General features: G+C 47.9%; 1 protein-coding gene across 3 annotated transcripts in view; it reads left to right on the plus strand.

The window, feature by feature from the left end:
- The window catches only part of FLNB (filamin B), a 530,593-nt gene that overhangs the window by 468,580 nt on the left and 46,158 nt on the right, over positions 1–15,855 (plus strand). For all 3 annotated transcript variants that reach the window (XM_078661490.1, XM_078661488.1, XM_078661489.1), the window contains 3 exons: positions 915–1,181; positions 2,275–2,412; positions 2,600–2,715. In XM_078661490.1, coding sequence (XP_078517616.1) covers positions 915–1,181; positions 2,275–2,412; positions 2,600–2,715 — 521 coding nt within the window. The remainder of the gene's footprint in view (positions 1–914; positions 1,182–2,274; positions 2,413–2,599; positions 2,716–15,855) is intronic.

Raw genomic sequence — 15,855 nt, forward strand, 5'->3', positions numbered from 1 at the left:
CTGTACTCCTGGTAGCAGTTATTTCCTAAGGAAGAAAATTTCAACTCGTGTATGATACTAAAATATACAATCACATTTAAAGAGATGCAGTGTACACTATAGAGTAAATTTACACCATAATATAAATACAGATTTGCTTTCCTAATGTACATCACAATTGCGTTAATTTTATAGTGAACCTACCTCTCTTTGACATTTACATCCGATTAGTGCAAATATATATTACAGATCATGGGTTTAACCAGAAGAACAGGTTTAATTGCATTAATAGACTTGGACCCCGGTGATCACTTTTTATCATAGTGACTGAAAGTCTATAATTTAATAACGGGTACCTTGAAATAGAGGCAGCTCATGTACAACTGAGTTTACCATATATTTAGATTCTAACATCCTGTGTAATCGTTTTGTGTCTTGATTGTACATGCGCGTGGATGAGCCTTTCTATCATGCTAGTGAATCCTTCTTCTCTCAGTTTCATACCTTTCACCTGTCGGTGGTAGGATATTTCTTATACATGGTCTTTGATGCCAAGTGAAGCATATTTCTGCCACATCTCTTCACATCCCAGAATGTTCTGCACTGACAATGATGGTTTTATGCCAAGCTCCCTTCCCGTTATTTTGGTATGCCACCATCCTGACCCTCATATAAAGGAATTATTTAAGTCCATAGTAAGCTAGGATTATGGCACTAGATAAAGCTTTGAATTTGTGCATTATTTTATACAGAGGCAGTGTCTATCTTTCAAGGATTTTTAAGCTTGCTGCCCCGTAGTTTTAGATATAGCTGCTGGACATCATTTCGTCCCAGTAGTCCAAGCACCTTAAGCTTGTGCTATGCCTGTAGATGATTATACTTTGTTTCTTTTATGTTGTTCAAACCATCAAGAAACTCTTCTTCTGATCTTTCAGAAATTGACAGCCGTGACATGGCGGCCAAAGTAACAAGTCCCTCCGGAAAAGTGAATGACGCAGAAATCCTGGACCTTGGCAAAAACACATACTGTGTTCGATTTGTACCTCAAGAAATGGGAGTCCATACTGTGGATGTGAAGTACCGAGGGCAGCATGTTCCAGGCAGCCCCTTCCAGTTCACTGTTGGGCCTCTTGGTGAAGGCGGTGCCAACAAAGTGAGAGCTGGAGGTCCGGGACTGGAGCGAGGAGAAGCCGGAGTTCCAGGTGGGTATTCATAGAGTTGTAAATGTACTGTCTTTGCTGAAAGTGTAGCTCTTACTTAGGAGATCATCTAGAAGGCAGTAATGGGACAACCACTGTAAATCAGCAGATGTCCAGTTTTCCCACACTCCTGGTTCCTAGATGGCTAAGACCTTGGTTTCCATTGGTGGAGCTTCTGCCTGAGGCTCATTCGCCACAGGGTTGCCAGTTTCACTGCATCAGAATCCCTTCCCCTTTTAGCGTGGGCCTTCTGACTCTGCTTCTTACCGTCCAAGCCTACCATGGGAACATGGCAGCCCGGGGCATTAAAACATGCCAGATATCTCTGACACACCGGGGCACATCTCCCTGTGCATCAAGGACAATGTTTGGTGCTTTTGTGAAGCAAACTCTTTATTTGGAGTTTTGTTTCAGAAAAAAAGAATAAATTGATGACCAACCCATAATCCTGCAAAGACATGGTGGACTGGTTAGTATTGACACTTCATTGCCTTACTAGCACTTGTGCCCCCAGCTTCATTTGAAATGCTTATTGTTAGTACACCATTAGTGTGCACAGAGCTCAGTAGCCATCATTCCACAGAGATGGTGTGATATCTACATGACTTACCATGCTCTCAGGCAAGACATTTTGTGCTCCATTTCTCAGGAGTCTTTGATAGCTTTTATTCTGCAGTTCCCTTCTGTGTATTAAATCTTTAGACCTAAACGACCCTCTCTTTGTAAACTATGAGTTCATTGTTGCAGCAGTGTGTCTGCTCACAGACAGTAATGGCTGATGAAGTTCAGCAGTCTTTCTCAGCTCTGATTGCTGCTGTATTATGCTTTAACCATACGGACATGACTTTCATCAAAGTGGCACCCAACATTGGTGGAGATGTGATTAAGTAAACTGTTGATAACCATAAAAGTCTCTAAAGAGTCAATATTGTTATATTGACCCAAAACAGTGTCTTCTTGCTAATGCATAATGCTGTTTGTGAGTGGTGAGGGTGTGTACATTTTGTAGTTTTAATGACATTCAAACATCCTGTTAATGGCATAGTTTGGGAAATGTACTGTGCCAATCTTCTAATCTTGCTCCTTGTTTTAACAGCTGAATTCAGCATATGGACGCGAGAAGCAGGGGCTGGAGGGCTTGCTGTTGCCGTCGAAGGTCCAAGCAAGGCAGAGATCTCCTTTGAAGATCGAAAGGATGGATCTTGTGGTGTTGCATACATTGCCCAAGAACCTGGTGGGTAGAAATCTAGACGTACTTAAACATAAAGCTGAATATGTGAAGATTAACAAACAGAATCTCTGTGTTTTACCGTGTTTTCAGCATTTATTCTTTTTATGAGATTTTCAAGTCACATGTTGAGTTTGGAATTCATTAAACAGCTTCCTCAGACTGACCTTAACTTTTGTTTGTTTGTCTTTAGGTGATTATGAGGTGTCCATAAAGTTTAACGATGAACATATTCCAGATAGCCCCTACATGGTGCCAATAATTGCTCCATCTGATGATGCCCGCAGACTTACTGTTACTAGTCTTCAGGTGAGGCACAACGAAATCATAAACAAATTGTTTTAAATCAGGCCTTCATTGAGAGTCCTAAAAGTCTGACTGATTTATATTAGCCCTGTGCTTATTGGAATTTTAGTGATATCACAGAAAACTCCACAACATATGACAATTAACTATGATAATTATATAACTGTAACCCCCTGAGTACCCCGGGGTTGAGAACTCAGTAACAACGCGAGGTGATGTTGATACTCGGTTGGTTTAATAGCACCAAAGAATACACGAGTACAACAAAGCAGATGGGCAAATGATGCTTGGCGGAGCCGATGATAAGGGCGTCCAACCGTCCTCTGCACGACTGTCGGTCCCGACAGCCACCCAACAGAGGACACCGTGCTAAGCAGTGGCCGACAATGCCACTCGAACTGTGGAATGGAGGTTAGGGAAGGCGCACTCTCTATTTCGTCCTCTGCATAGATGCCGGTCCTGACACCTCCCAACAGAGGGCAAAAAGAACGGAGTGAAAGCAAAAGGCAGAGCCCCAGTGTTCGATAACCCTCGAACGGGGAATGTCTCTCTGCGTATTCGAGTTCAAGTCACTCGACTACCCTCGAGCGGGGACTGAGCGCGTAGGCGCTTTAATGCGCTATTCACTGCTCGAACCCTCGAGCGGGGACTGGACTTGTTGGCGCTTCAATTGCGCGAAAGTAAAGCTCGAACCCTCGAGCGGGGACTGGGCGTGTTGGCGCTTCAAGTGCGCGAAAGTACAGCTCGAACCCTCGAGCGGGGACTGGGCGTGTTGGCGCTTCAAGTGCGCGAAAGTAAAGCTCGAACCCTCGAGCGGGGACTGGGCGTGTTGGCGCTTCAAGTGCGCGAAAGTAAAGCTCGAACCCTCGAGCGGGGACTGAGTGTGATAGCGCTTCAAATGCGCGAAGTTGAGTACTGCTCGAACCCTCGAGCGGGGACTGGCCGTGCTGGCGCTTCAAGCGCTAAGTCAGGAACTGCTCGAACCCTCGAGCGGGGACAGGGCGTGCTGGCGCTAGCAGCGCGTAGAATACGAGGTGAGAGTAAACTCTCCAGAGGAACCGCTCACCTGAAGTAACTCACGGACTCCACGGCGGACTCGCAATATCCGACAGCCGCCCCCGTCTCCCGGTCCGTTTTAAGCTGTTTCTTCCGTGTGCCTGCCTCGCGCATGCGCCGCGTGCAGCATGACGGGAGTTGTAGTTCCTGCCAGAGGTAGTATGGGGAGTGTAGTCCTGATACGGCGGGAACAGCGCTGTCAGTTACTACGCCAAGTTCCGTGTCCTAACAGTACATCCTCCTCCATCCAGCCTCCCTTACACAGGGCCCGGCTTGTCCGGATGCTTCAGGTGGAAGGCGGACACCAAACGTGGAGCGTTTAAACCAGACACCGGTTCCCACGTTTGATCCTCAGGCCCGAACCCTTTCCACGCCACCAGATACCATAGCTTGCCTCTGCTCCATTTGGAATCTCTGATGCCCTCGACCTCGTACTCCGTGTCGGCTTCCACCATGTTCGTAGAAGGGACAGGCCGTCTAACCGTGAGGGCCGGTTTGAGCAGCGACACATGAAACACCGGATGGATCCGCATGGTGTTCGGAAGCTCCAACCGCATCGTCACAGGGCTGAGACAGGTCTTGATTCTGTATGGCCCAATGAATCGCGGGTGGAACACGCTATGTTTGCGAAATCTTAGGTTTTTCGAGGACACCCATACGTAATCACCCTGTCTGTATATCGGCCCCGGCCGCCTTCTCCTGTCTGCATATTCCTTGTAAGCCTCCTTGGCTGTCACCAAACAGCGTCTGGCCCTCCTGATCGTTTCCTTGATGTGGGCCACCCTCCTGTTGGTTTCAGGCACCCCAGAGGTGGCCCCAGGATGGGACAACGGAAGGAACCTCGGGTGGTGCCCATAGGTGCAGTAGAAAGGCGACACCTTCGTAGAGCTGTGCGTGGCGTTGTTGTATGCGATTTCCACAAGCCACAGCAGATCCACCCACTCCTCCTTGCCCTGGTCGATAAAACAGCTAAGATACTGCTTTAGGGTCTGGTTGAGGCGTTCTGTTTGGCCATCCGTCTGTGGGTGATAGCTGGTGGATAGGGCCGTTGTTACGTGAAGAGCCGAACACCATGTTTTCCAGAACCGGGCCGTGAACTGGGATCCGCGGTCCGATACTATCACACTGGGCAGGCCGTGTACCCGCATCACCTCCTTCAGTAGGATGCTTGCCAGTTGTCCCGCTGTGGTTACCCCTTTGCAGGCGATAAACCATCCCTTCTTTGTGAGGTAATCCACCACAACGAGGATGGCGGTACACCCTTTATCCTTGGGCAAACCCACAATGAAATCCAAAGAAATGCGTTCCCAGGGTCGGACCGGAGTTGGTAGCGGGCGCAAGAGTCCCTGGGGTCACCTGTGGTCCGATTTCATGGTTGCGCATACCGGGCATCCAGCAACCCACCCACGAACATCCGCTCGTACTGAGGGCCACCAAAACCGACGCAACACGTAGTCCAGCGTCTTCTCCAGCCCGAAGTGTCCCGCGCTAGGTGACTCGTGACACCACTCAAAGACCTGCTTCCTCAGGGTTGACGTGGGGACTAGTATGCAATCGCCCTTCACCGGTATCCCGTCCTTAACCCTCCATTCCTCATGTCTTTGAAGCCAAGCCCTCCACTCGAAAGTACGGATCCCTCTTTGGATACCGCTGAGGAAGGCCCCCGGCTGGATGGCTCCTACCACTACACTTGGGGAGATGATGGGCCTGATGATCGGCGAGGGGCGCTCCCCATCGCTGGACTGCCTAGATAAAGCGCCAGCTTTCTTGTTTTCTGAGCCCGGCCGGTACATGATGGTGAAGTGAAAGCCAGAGAAGAACTGCATCCACCTTAGCTAACGCGGCGACAGCTGTCTGGCCGCGGTCATGAACTGGAGGTTCCGGTGGTCTGTGAACACCATGACCACGTGTCGGGCCCCCATCCGCAAGTGCCTCCATTCCATGAATGCTTCCCTGATGGCCATTAGTTCCTTCTCTGCCACGTGGTAATTCCTCTCGGCGTTGTTAAGTTTCCTAGACATGAAAGCCACCGGATGAGGCACTCCTATTCCATTCCTCTGCGAGAGGATGGCCCCCACTGCCAGATCGGAGGCGTCGGCTTCCACAGCGTACGGTCGTTCAGGGTCGGGGTGAGCCAACACAGGAGCGGTGATGAAGGCTTGTTTCAACGCCTCGAATGCTCTCTGAGCTTCTGCGTCCCACAGAAAAGGTGATGATTTCCTCAGCAGATGGGTGATGGGAGCCAACATTCCAGAAAACCCCTCGATGAACCTCCTGTAAAAGTTGGCAAAGCCAAGGAAGCTCTGTACTTCCTTAACGTTCGTGGGAGACGGCCATGCAACAACAGCCTTTACTTTCCTTTCTGCCATCGTCTGGCCGTTGGGGCTTAACATCACCCCCAAGAACTCCACGGTGGTGACGTGGAAGTCGCATTTGCTGAGTTTGCAGAATAAGGAGTTTTCTCTGAGTATCTGTCAGACTGATGACACATGTTTCACGTGGTCTTCTGAGTTGTCTGAATACACTAATATGTCGTCTATGTAGACCACTACGTAGACGTCCAAAATGTCTCGGAGCACGTCATTCAGGAAGAATTGGGATGCAGCGGGGGCGTTGCACAGCCCAAAGGGCATTACTCGGTATTCAAAGAGGCCGTACCTCGTTTTGAAAGCTGTCTTCCATTCGTCGCCTCCCCGCATCCGTACAAGGTGATATGCCCTTTTCAGATCTAACTTGGTGTACACCTTTGCGCTCTTGACCTGCTCCAGGAGCACGTTGATGAGTGGCAGGGGGTAGCTGTTTTTTACTGTTATGGCGTTTAACGCCCTAAAGTCCACACACGCACGCAATTCTCCGTTGGCTTTCGGGATAAAAAAAAGACGAGAGGCTGCTGGGGACTTGGAAGGCCTAATGAATCCCATCTTTAACATATCATCCAAATAGGAGCGGAGATGTACGTTCTCGGGTTCCGAGAGCGCATACAGTCTCCCGCTAGGAACAGTAGCACCCGGAACCAGATCGATTTGACAGTCATATGTGCGGTGAGGGGGAAGAGTTTCCGCCTGCCTATCGTCGAATACATCCTGGTATTGTAGATACTCCGGGGGGAGCGCAACTTCTTTTTCGGCTGCCGTGGCCACATCGTACCCTGTTGCACTCTCCGTGACTGAGCACCCTGTGTACCGGCAGGAACGGGAACAGAACTGTGAATCCATCTTTACGGTGAGGGACTCCCAATCGATGGAAGGGTTATGTTTCTTCAGCCATGGCAACCCCAAGATGACTCCATACTGCGGGGCACAGATGATATTGAAATCCAGGACTTCCTGATGTTGCGGTCCATAGCATGCCTCCATATTCCCCGTGTGTTGACTGATGGGCCCAGAAACCAACCGGCGCCCATCCACCGCGTACACATCCTCGGGAACCGAACAGGGCATAAGTGGTACCCCTATTCGTTCAGCCTCCTTCTCGTCCATGAACAGCCCTGTGGCCCCAGAATCCACCATGGCAGAAACAGTGACCCATTCCTCCTGGACTTTAACTCGCAGAGGGATGAACAGGTGTCTGGAACCATTCACGCCGCGCCTTTGTATGGAAGGGATGTATCCATGACTCCAGGAATCCCCTTCTTTGTTCCGGGAGCCCTTTAGTTTTCCGCCTTCTTTTCCACCGACGCGGTGGACAGCCGGCTGGAGCGTGAGGGTCCTGTTCTAGGTTTCACCGGACACTCACGGACGTAGTGTCCTTTTTTCCGCAGTATAAACAAAGGCCCTGTTTCCTGCGGGATTCTTTCTCTATCGCCGTTAGACTGGCTCTGACAGCCCCGATATCCATTGGTTCATTTCTTGGAGGTGTTGGCAATTCGTTGGCGCCGATGTGGCCTACAGCGGAGGGGGTTTTGTCTTTTCATGGCCCCACACCACGGCGTTCGCTTAGTCTATGCTCAAGGCGTAGCGCTAGACTGATCAGGTCTTCACAAAGTGCGGGTTGGGGGTCTATCTGTGCGATTACGTCCTTCAACTCCTCACTCAGACCCTGATGAAATAACGCTGTCTGTTTGGCTGGTGGCCATTTGGTTTTCGCTATGAGACGCCTGAACGCGTTCAGATATTGAACTAGGCCCGTGGAGCCCTGTTTCAGCTGGAGCAATTCGCGGTCCGCTGTATAGGAATCAGCTCTTCTGTCAACGACCTTGACAAACTCCTCCTGAAAAGCCTCCCAGTCATACAACAATGGGTCGTCTCTGCTCACCAAAGGAACAGCCCATTGAGCCGCGTTTCCTGCCAAATACGAGATCATGAATGCCACCCTCGCCTGATTCGTAGGAAACGACTTGGGCTTACAGGAGAAGTGCAGGGCCACCTGTGTTATGAACACCTGCACTGTGGCCGGGTCACCGCTGTATCGCTCTGGCGTGGCCAACGGTATAGCGACCGGCATTTCCACCACAACCGCTGCTTGTGGGCCTGCGCCATGAGCCCCTGCATTGAAGGGGTTCCGCTGTGCATGGTCCCTTCTGGCCTTTAGGTCAGCGGTTTCCTGCCGGGATGCAGCTAGCTCTGTTTGTACGTCGAGTAATGCGGCCAATACGTCGTCCATGGCTGCCATTCTCCTTTCTCAACCAGGAGGTGGATTAAGGTGAATAATAGGTCGGATATTATGTAACCCCCTGAGTACCCCGGGGTTGAGAACTCAGTAACAACGCGAGGTGATGTTGATACACGGTTGGTTTAATAGCACCAAAGAATACACGAGTACAACAAAGCAGATGGGCAAATGATGCTTGGCGGAGCCGATGATAAGGGCGTCCAACCGTCCTCTGCACGACTGTCGGTCCCGACAGCCACCCAACAGAGGACACCGTGCTAAGCAGTGGCCGACAATGCCACTCGAACTGTGGAATGGAGGTTAGGGAAGGCGCACTCTCTATTTCGTCCTCTGCATAGATGCCGGTCCTGCCACCTCCCAACAGAGGGCAAAAAGAACGGAGTGAAAGCAAAAGGCAGAGCCCCAGTGTTCGATAACCCTCGAACGGGGAATGTCTCTCTGCGTATTCGAGTTCAAGTCACTCGACTACCCTCGAGCGGGGACTAAGTGCGTAGGCGCTTTAATGCGCTATTCACTGCTCGAACCCTCGAGCGGGGACTGGACTTGTTGGCGCTTCAATTGCGCGAAAGTAAAGCTCGAACCCTCGAGCGGGGACTGGGCGTGTTGGCGCTTCAAGTGCGCGAAAATACAGCTCGAACCCTCGAGCGGGGACTGGGCAGGTTGGCGCTTCAAGTGCGCGAAAGTAAAGCTCGAACCCTCGAGCGGGGACTGGGCGTGTTGGCGCTTCAAGTGCGTGAAAGTAAAGCTCGAACCCTCGAGCGGGGACTGAGTGTGATAGCGCTTCAAATGCGCGAAGTTGAGTACTGCTCGAACCCTCGAGCGGGGACTGGGCGTGCTGGCGCTTCAAGCGCTAAGTCAGGAACTGCTTGAACCCTCGAGCGGGGACAGGGCGTGCTGGCGCTAGCAGCGCGTAGAATACGAGGTGAGAGTAAACTCTCCAGAGGAATCGCTCACCTGAAGTAACTCACGGACTCCACGGCGGACTCGCAATATCCGACAGCCGCCCCCGTCTCCCGGTCCGTTTTAAACTGTTTCTTCCGTGTGCCTGCCTCGCGCATGCGCCGCGCGCAGCATGACGGGAGTTGTAGTTCCTGCCAGAGGTAGTATGGGGAGTGTAGTCCTGATACGGCGGGAACAGCGCTGTCAGTTACTACGCCAAGTTCCGTGTCCTAACAATAACCCATACTCTGCCCGGTCTTGTAGGAAATATTCATAAGGACCTTTGTCTTGCCATGATCATCACAAATTTACTTTCCCTGAAACCATAAGAATACCTCCACCTTCTGCAGTGATCCTACCCTTTACGGCCCAATCACTGTTTTGCTGCACAACTTAACAAAATAAGATGTCCATTGTGTCTTCCTTTTGCTTTGAAGATCAAAGTTTGATTGCTCTTTTTGTGGGTTTTAATCTCCATCTGTTTTCAGTCACTGAGAAGCTGTCTATCTCATTATCTGCTGTCACAACTGGGTGGAATTTACATTTTCCAACCTAAAAAGGTACTCATATTTATTGTAAAGTGATGTGGGATCATACAATCCATTCTGGTTAAATTAATCTAGAATCGTATTTTCGGAGGGTTTTCTTTAGGACTTTAACAAACCGGGAAAGACAAAAATGATCCTCTGGCAACATAATATAGAAGGCCTGCCATATACCTACCTCTTGCCTGATTGATGTTTCAGATATTTTGCTCTCAATCTGCTTTCCAAATCCTCCTCTGCCCACTCATCCTAGACAGTTTGTGGCCGAGAACCTTCCTCTGAATAAAGACTCCATCTCTTTTGCTACTTCTCGTTCTTTTTTCCGTCTCTCTGACACTTTCTCTCTCCATGTCTATGCCTCTCTTGTTCCATGTATGTGTCACACCTTTCTTGTCTGTGGTATCTCCTTCCACATAGTTGCTCACTGGAAGGTGAAGTTTTTCATGAGGGCCCTCCATTCTGCTGATGCCACCGGTTCGTCCGTTCTCCAAGTCTCCTATCTGCAGATAGCACTAGTCACCCTGAACTCGAGGAGCTGTCCCACATTGGTTCTGAAGAACGTGATGTGGATGGTGATCCTAAGTCCTCTTAAAAGGCAATGGCTATTTTAAATCTGTTAAATAACAATTCAGAGGAAATTTAAATGCAGTATTTTGTGAAGAATATCCCTCCAAGTATCTTTAAAAGCACTGATGAAAAGTTATAACATCAAATGTAATTAACAAATACCCAGAAACAGGTAGAAAGTAAGCATTTTGGATAATCAGATAACGAAGCACTGTGGTGAGACTTAAATGCAGACCAACCAAATTGACTGATAAAGGTACATATAGAGTAGACCGTGATTCAACAATTTCTCACCAAACAGTGGCACCTTCTTGGCTCTTGCCATTGCTTTTATTGCGGATCCATGTTTCCATTGGTTGTCTGTAGTTTGGGCAGATTATGAGGACTATCAGATGAGTAAAAGTGACTCAGGTTCAATCTCACCCCAGGCCCACCTTATGTAGTGATTCTTCAGGTGTCCTTAAAATATTTAGGGCTTGATTATGAGTCTGGCGGTCCGAGTCACAGAGGCGCGGCAGTGGCGGGCCGGCCACCGCCACAATATGACTAGCGAAAAAACACCACTGGGTTCGGGCTCCCAACAGTAAGGCCAAGCCACTGACCAACAAGAAAACAAAACAAATGCCAATACTGTTACGTCACTTATTTCAAATTCACATCAACATGTTGGATTTCAACATGGGTCCTAGACTTATGATTCAGTCTGAATAAATCTTTCTTTTTATTTTTCAATTTAGCACATTATTTCAATTTGCTTTATACAATTTCTAACAAATTTATATTCAAGTCAAGTCATTATACTTTTATTCGACACATGTATCATAAAAAGTACAAACATGAAATACATACATAATTATAAAAACAGTTCATTACATACATAATTACAAAACAGTTCATTATTTTAAAAAAGACATCTAGAATTATGTGGAAAAATTGACTTGATAAGCATTTTTTAAAATCTTAGTCCTAATGATCCAGGCACATGATAAGAACTTTGCGACCCCACAAATAGTAACCATAGAAGAGGTGTCAGAAATAAGAATACGCAAAGCTGATTTGTAATCTCTAACCCCAAGAATCTTTAGAACTGGTTTTAACCATTTCTTCCTGGGTAAGATATATGCCTTACAGGCAAAGAAAAAGTGGCCCAATGATTCCTCGGGGTTTGTACACCCTGGACACATTTTATCCTCTTCCCTCCTATTGTTCCATCTAGATGTAAAAGTTTTGAGGGGCAGTGTTCCATGTCTAAGTTTAAGGTATAAAGTCCTTTCCCGAGGAACCTGAATGAAGTCCAAAAACAATTCCAATTTTAGGGTGCATTTATGGGTCAAAAAAGTCTCAGTCAAATGACCCCAGTTTGGGTTCTGTAGCGCCTTGGTCTCTATCCAATCCCAATATAATTTTTTCACCACTTGTTTTGGTGGAGGTGATTGGGATACCCAAGCGTCGCTTAAACCCACACTTGCTACAAGCTTTTTTAATGCATTTAGCCATCTAATTTTGCCTGAGGTGTTTAATTTTAATATTTCATCTAACACAAGGGCATAATTAGCTAATTCGGGAGTCCTCCTCAAGCGAACCCAATATAAGAGGGGACGGAGTTGGAGGATATCCCGAATAGACTTTCTTCCCAGGTCTAAGAATAAAGGTTTAAGTGGGGTAGAGGATGGGAGCGACACCAAGTCCCTCATAAACTTGTTCTCTGATCGGACAAGGTCATTGGTATTCTCATTGCCCCACAGTTCCGAGCCATAAACAGCTGAGGCAATTGCTTTCCCCTCGTAAACTGATAATGCAGGGGCAACTGGCCTACTTATAGAGAGGCGTTGGTTTCTTAAAATAGTGCCGGAGACCCTTTTAAGATTTAAAATCATTTTACATATATGGGGTTCCCATTTCAAGTGGTTATTAATCCTAACACCAAGATAGTCAAACTCATCAACCACCTCTAGAGGAGACCCATTCAGGGTAACGTGGATATTCCTATATTTCCTCTTAGCGGTCATGACCATTAGTTTAGTTTTGGTCGTGTTTATTGTGAGTCCCCGTTCCTGACAAAAAACACTAAACTGATCAAGAAGAGTTTGGAGACCCATGGGGGTTTTTGATAAGAGGAGGGTGTCGTCGGCAAAGAGGAGGGATGGTGTTTTCTCCCCCGCCATAATGGGGGCATCGGCCGGTGTATCTTGCAGATGCTTCACAACCCCATTTATAAAGAGGGAAAATAAAGTAGGGGCCATCACACACCCCTGCCGCACCCCTCTATTGACAGGTATACTCTTAGTGAGTTGCCCCTGGACCCCCCAGCGTATCTTTGCATATGTACCCTCATGGAGTTTGATGATAAGATTTAACAGGTAAGATGGGAAACCCATGTCCAATAGGACATTCCAAAGTTTAACACGGGGTATTACATCAAAAGCCGTTTTAAGGTCAATAAAAGCCAGGTAGAGGCTCCCTCTGGCTAATGACACTGTTTTCCAGAAAACAGCACAGAATCTGAAGACTTGGTCAATGGCCCCAACATTGTTTCTGAATCCGGCCTGAAAGTGGGACAGGATGTTTCCTTCCATAAGCCAACCCTCAATCCTATTTACAATTACCCTGCCAACTACTTTTTGAATAACGTCAATTAGACTAATTGGTCTGTAGTTGGCAGGGTCCTCTCTCTCACCCTTTTTAAAAACGGTAACAACTTCAGCACCCTTCCATGAGTCCGGTACCTGATGGCCTAAATGAATAAGGTTCAAAACATTTACAATAAAATCAGCCCAAACCGGTGGGTTAGACATCAATAAATCACCCGGTATTCCATCCGGGCCCGGTGCCTTACCCGGTTTAATTTTAAGGATTGCCTCTTGTACCTCACGGGGCGAAAACAGTACATCGGTAGAGCCATCGTTCCCGTGGACCATACAATCAGTACCTAGTGTAGGGGATACTGGCGCAGCTTCTAAAGAGCCCACGCCATATAAATTTGAGAAGTGGGAATACCACTGGGACTCAGTAATATGGTTTGGTATGGGCTCAGCGCCTCGTCTATCCATAACGTTGATCAGTTTCCAAAATGTAGTGACATTTTTTCCATGAGCCGCTTCCTTTAGAGCCTGCCAGTGTTCCTCTTCCCAATCTTTTTTGGCTTTCATAATACTAATGCGGTACTCATTTCTAGCTAATCTAGCAGCTGGGGCATCCTTATTTTTAATAGCTAGTAAAATTGCTTTCCTTTTCTCTCTACAGGAGGCAGTATACCAGGGGTTCCCCTTTTGTTCCGTGCATTTAGACAATTGACAACCCTTTGTTTTTTTCGAGAAGAACATGCTGATCTCCCCTATTAAGTCTTTGTACTTAGTTGCCAGCACCGACCCCTGAAACTGAAGTGCAATTTGATTCACTGGGGCCAAGGCAGATGAGGCATCCAAAACTAGAACCCTAATATTCTCAAGTGTCCCCTCATTACACCTAACCACATCCCATTTAATCCTGCGATTACAGTTAGAGGGGACTAGTTCTTTGGTAATCAGCCCATTGTGAACCTCCTCACCACTGTTGTCTCCCCAGAACATACCCATGCAGAGGGGATTATGGTCGCTATCAATCCTCTGTCTGACCTCCATATCAACCAGGTTAACCCATGACCCTACATCCAAAAGGATGTAGTCAATCCGTGACGGGGAACCTACTCGATTGAAGGTCATAGCGCCCATACGATCGGATGTGGTGCGGCCATTTAGGGCGCATAGATCATGTGCAGACACCAGAGCATTCAACTGTATGGATCGCGCCGACCATTTCTGAATTGGGTCCAGAGATAAGGATGGAATTAACTGGTTTCCTGGCTTATTATAGCAGCCCAAAAATTCATCCTCATCGAGAGGCTCGAATGTACAATTAAAATCGCCTCCCACTAATACTGAAGATTTAGAAGGGAGGGCAGAAAGCGTGTTGTCTAGCAACTCCAGTGTTGGAGACAATTGGCCCCCTGGGAGCCCCCTGGCATAAATACAAAAAAGTTCAAAAGCCTTCCTGGCAGTCTGCCTTTTAACAGTTATATGAAGAATATCATTACAGGGGACATAATTCACAGTGATTTTACAATTCAAATCTATCCTAATCCAAATAAGTAATCCTCCCGATGGGCGCCCCCTCCCAAGCTGTGTTGCAGGGACAAAAAACGTAGAATAGCCCTGTTTGTATTGTGGCTCTATACACCAGGTTTCTTGGAACATGCAAATATGGAAATCATCTACAAAGTTGTTCCATTCCGGGTCAGGCAGATTTTTCTTTAGGCCGGCTATGTTCCAGGATAAGATTTTAACAAGGGAAGGGGACAACATAGGTGAATCCATGGCGGCCTGAGTGTCAACTTCCCCTAACAAGGGCTCTGGAATAGTGCTACACTGGTCCGGTACTTCTTCCATAATAGGAACGATAGAACCACTATCTACAGTGGAAAGAACCCCACCACCCCCGCCATCTTCAATGCACTGGGGTGATGGTCAGTCCACTTCTTCCAACCCACCAAATCGGTTGTAACAGGGAAATAAGGGGTAATTAAGCTGTGGGCCCCACCCTTCTCCATTGGAATGTGAATCCCCCTTCCACTGGTGCCCCCTCCTCCTATGGACTAAGTTCCATCCTTCCTCTGCAGGCATTCCCCATTGTTGTGGATTCTGGTGTGTACCACCTCTACCCAAGCCTTTCCTAGTTGGCCTCATCCAACTCCATCTAGCATCCTCATGGCCCTCCTGCATATAAAAAAAAGACAGGGGTTTGGCTGCTACCACTGACTTACTATCACAGGGAGGAGTTGAACATATAAATTCTACAAGTCGTGGGTCCTCAAACGTGATGACAATACAATCTCCCTTTATACTTTTTTTCTTCCCACCTACCCAAGGAGCCCGTTCAACCATAAGTATGTTCTTGTTTAGGCCGGGTGGTGGAGGGTAGTTTTTGTCAAGCCAGTGGCATATTTTATTTTTAATCGCCCAGAAGGGCTCGGAAGTGGATATTGGCAGCTCAGGAATCCCTGTCAGAACAACCACATACGGACAAGCATCAGGCGGTAAATTGATGTTGCGCCGCAATGTGGTTTTTCTAGACTGGGACTGTGGAATAGTTGGGGCTGGGTTATCAGGGGTCCTTTTGGTAGCTGCCTTTCTATTTACTGCACTTGGACCTGTAGAAGTGGAGGGTTTGGTTTTATTCACTGTTTTGGTTGCTGTCAGGGAAGGAGCTAGGAGGGTAATTACGGGTGCTGGAGCACTCCCCGTAGGTGGATTTGTGACATTAATCCCAGTGTTAATAACAGGCGGTGAAACCACTGAAATAGAGGGGCCAGGGGTAGTCAGCCTAGGGTCTTGTAACGCAAGAATAGTAGCCAATTGATGTTCTATGTTGGAAAGCCTATTCTCCAGGG

The sequence above is a fragment of the Lissotriton helveticus genome, chromosome 9, assembly GCF_964261635.1.
Source record: "Lissotriton helveticus chromosome 9, aLisHel1.1, whole genome shotgun sequence".
NCBI classification, from domain to species: domain Eukaryota; kingdom Metazoa; phylum Chordata; class Amphibia; order Caudata; family Salamandridae; genus Lissotriton; species Lissotriton helveticus.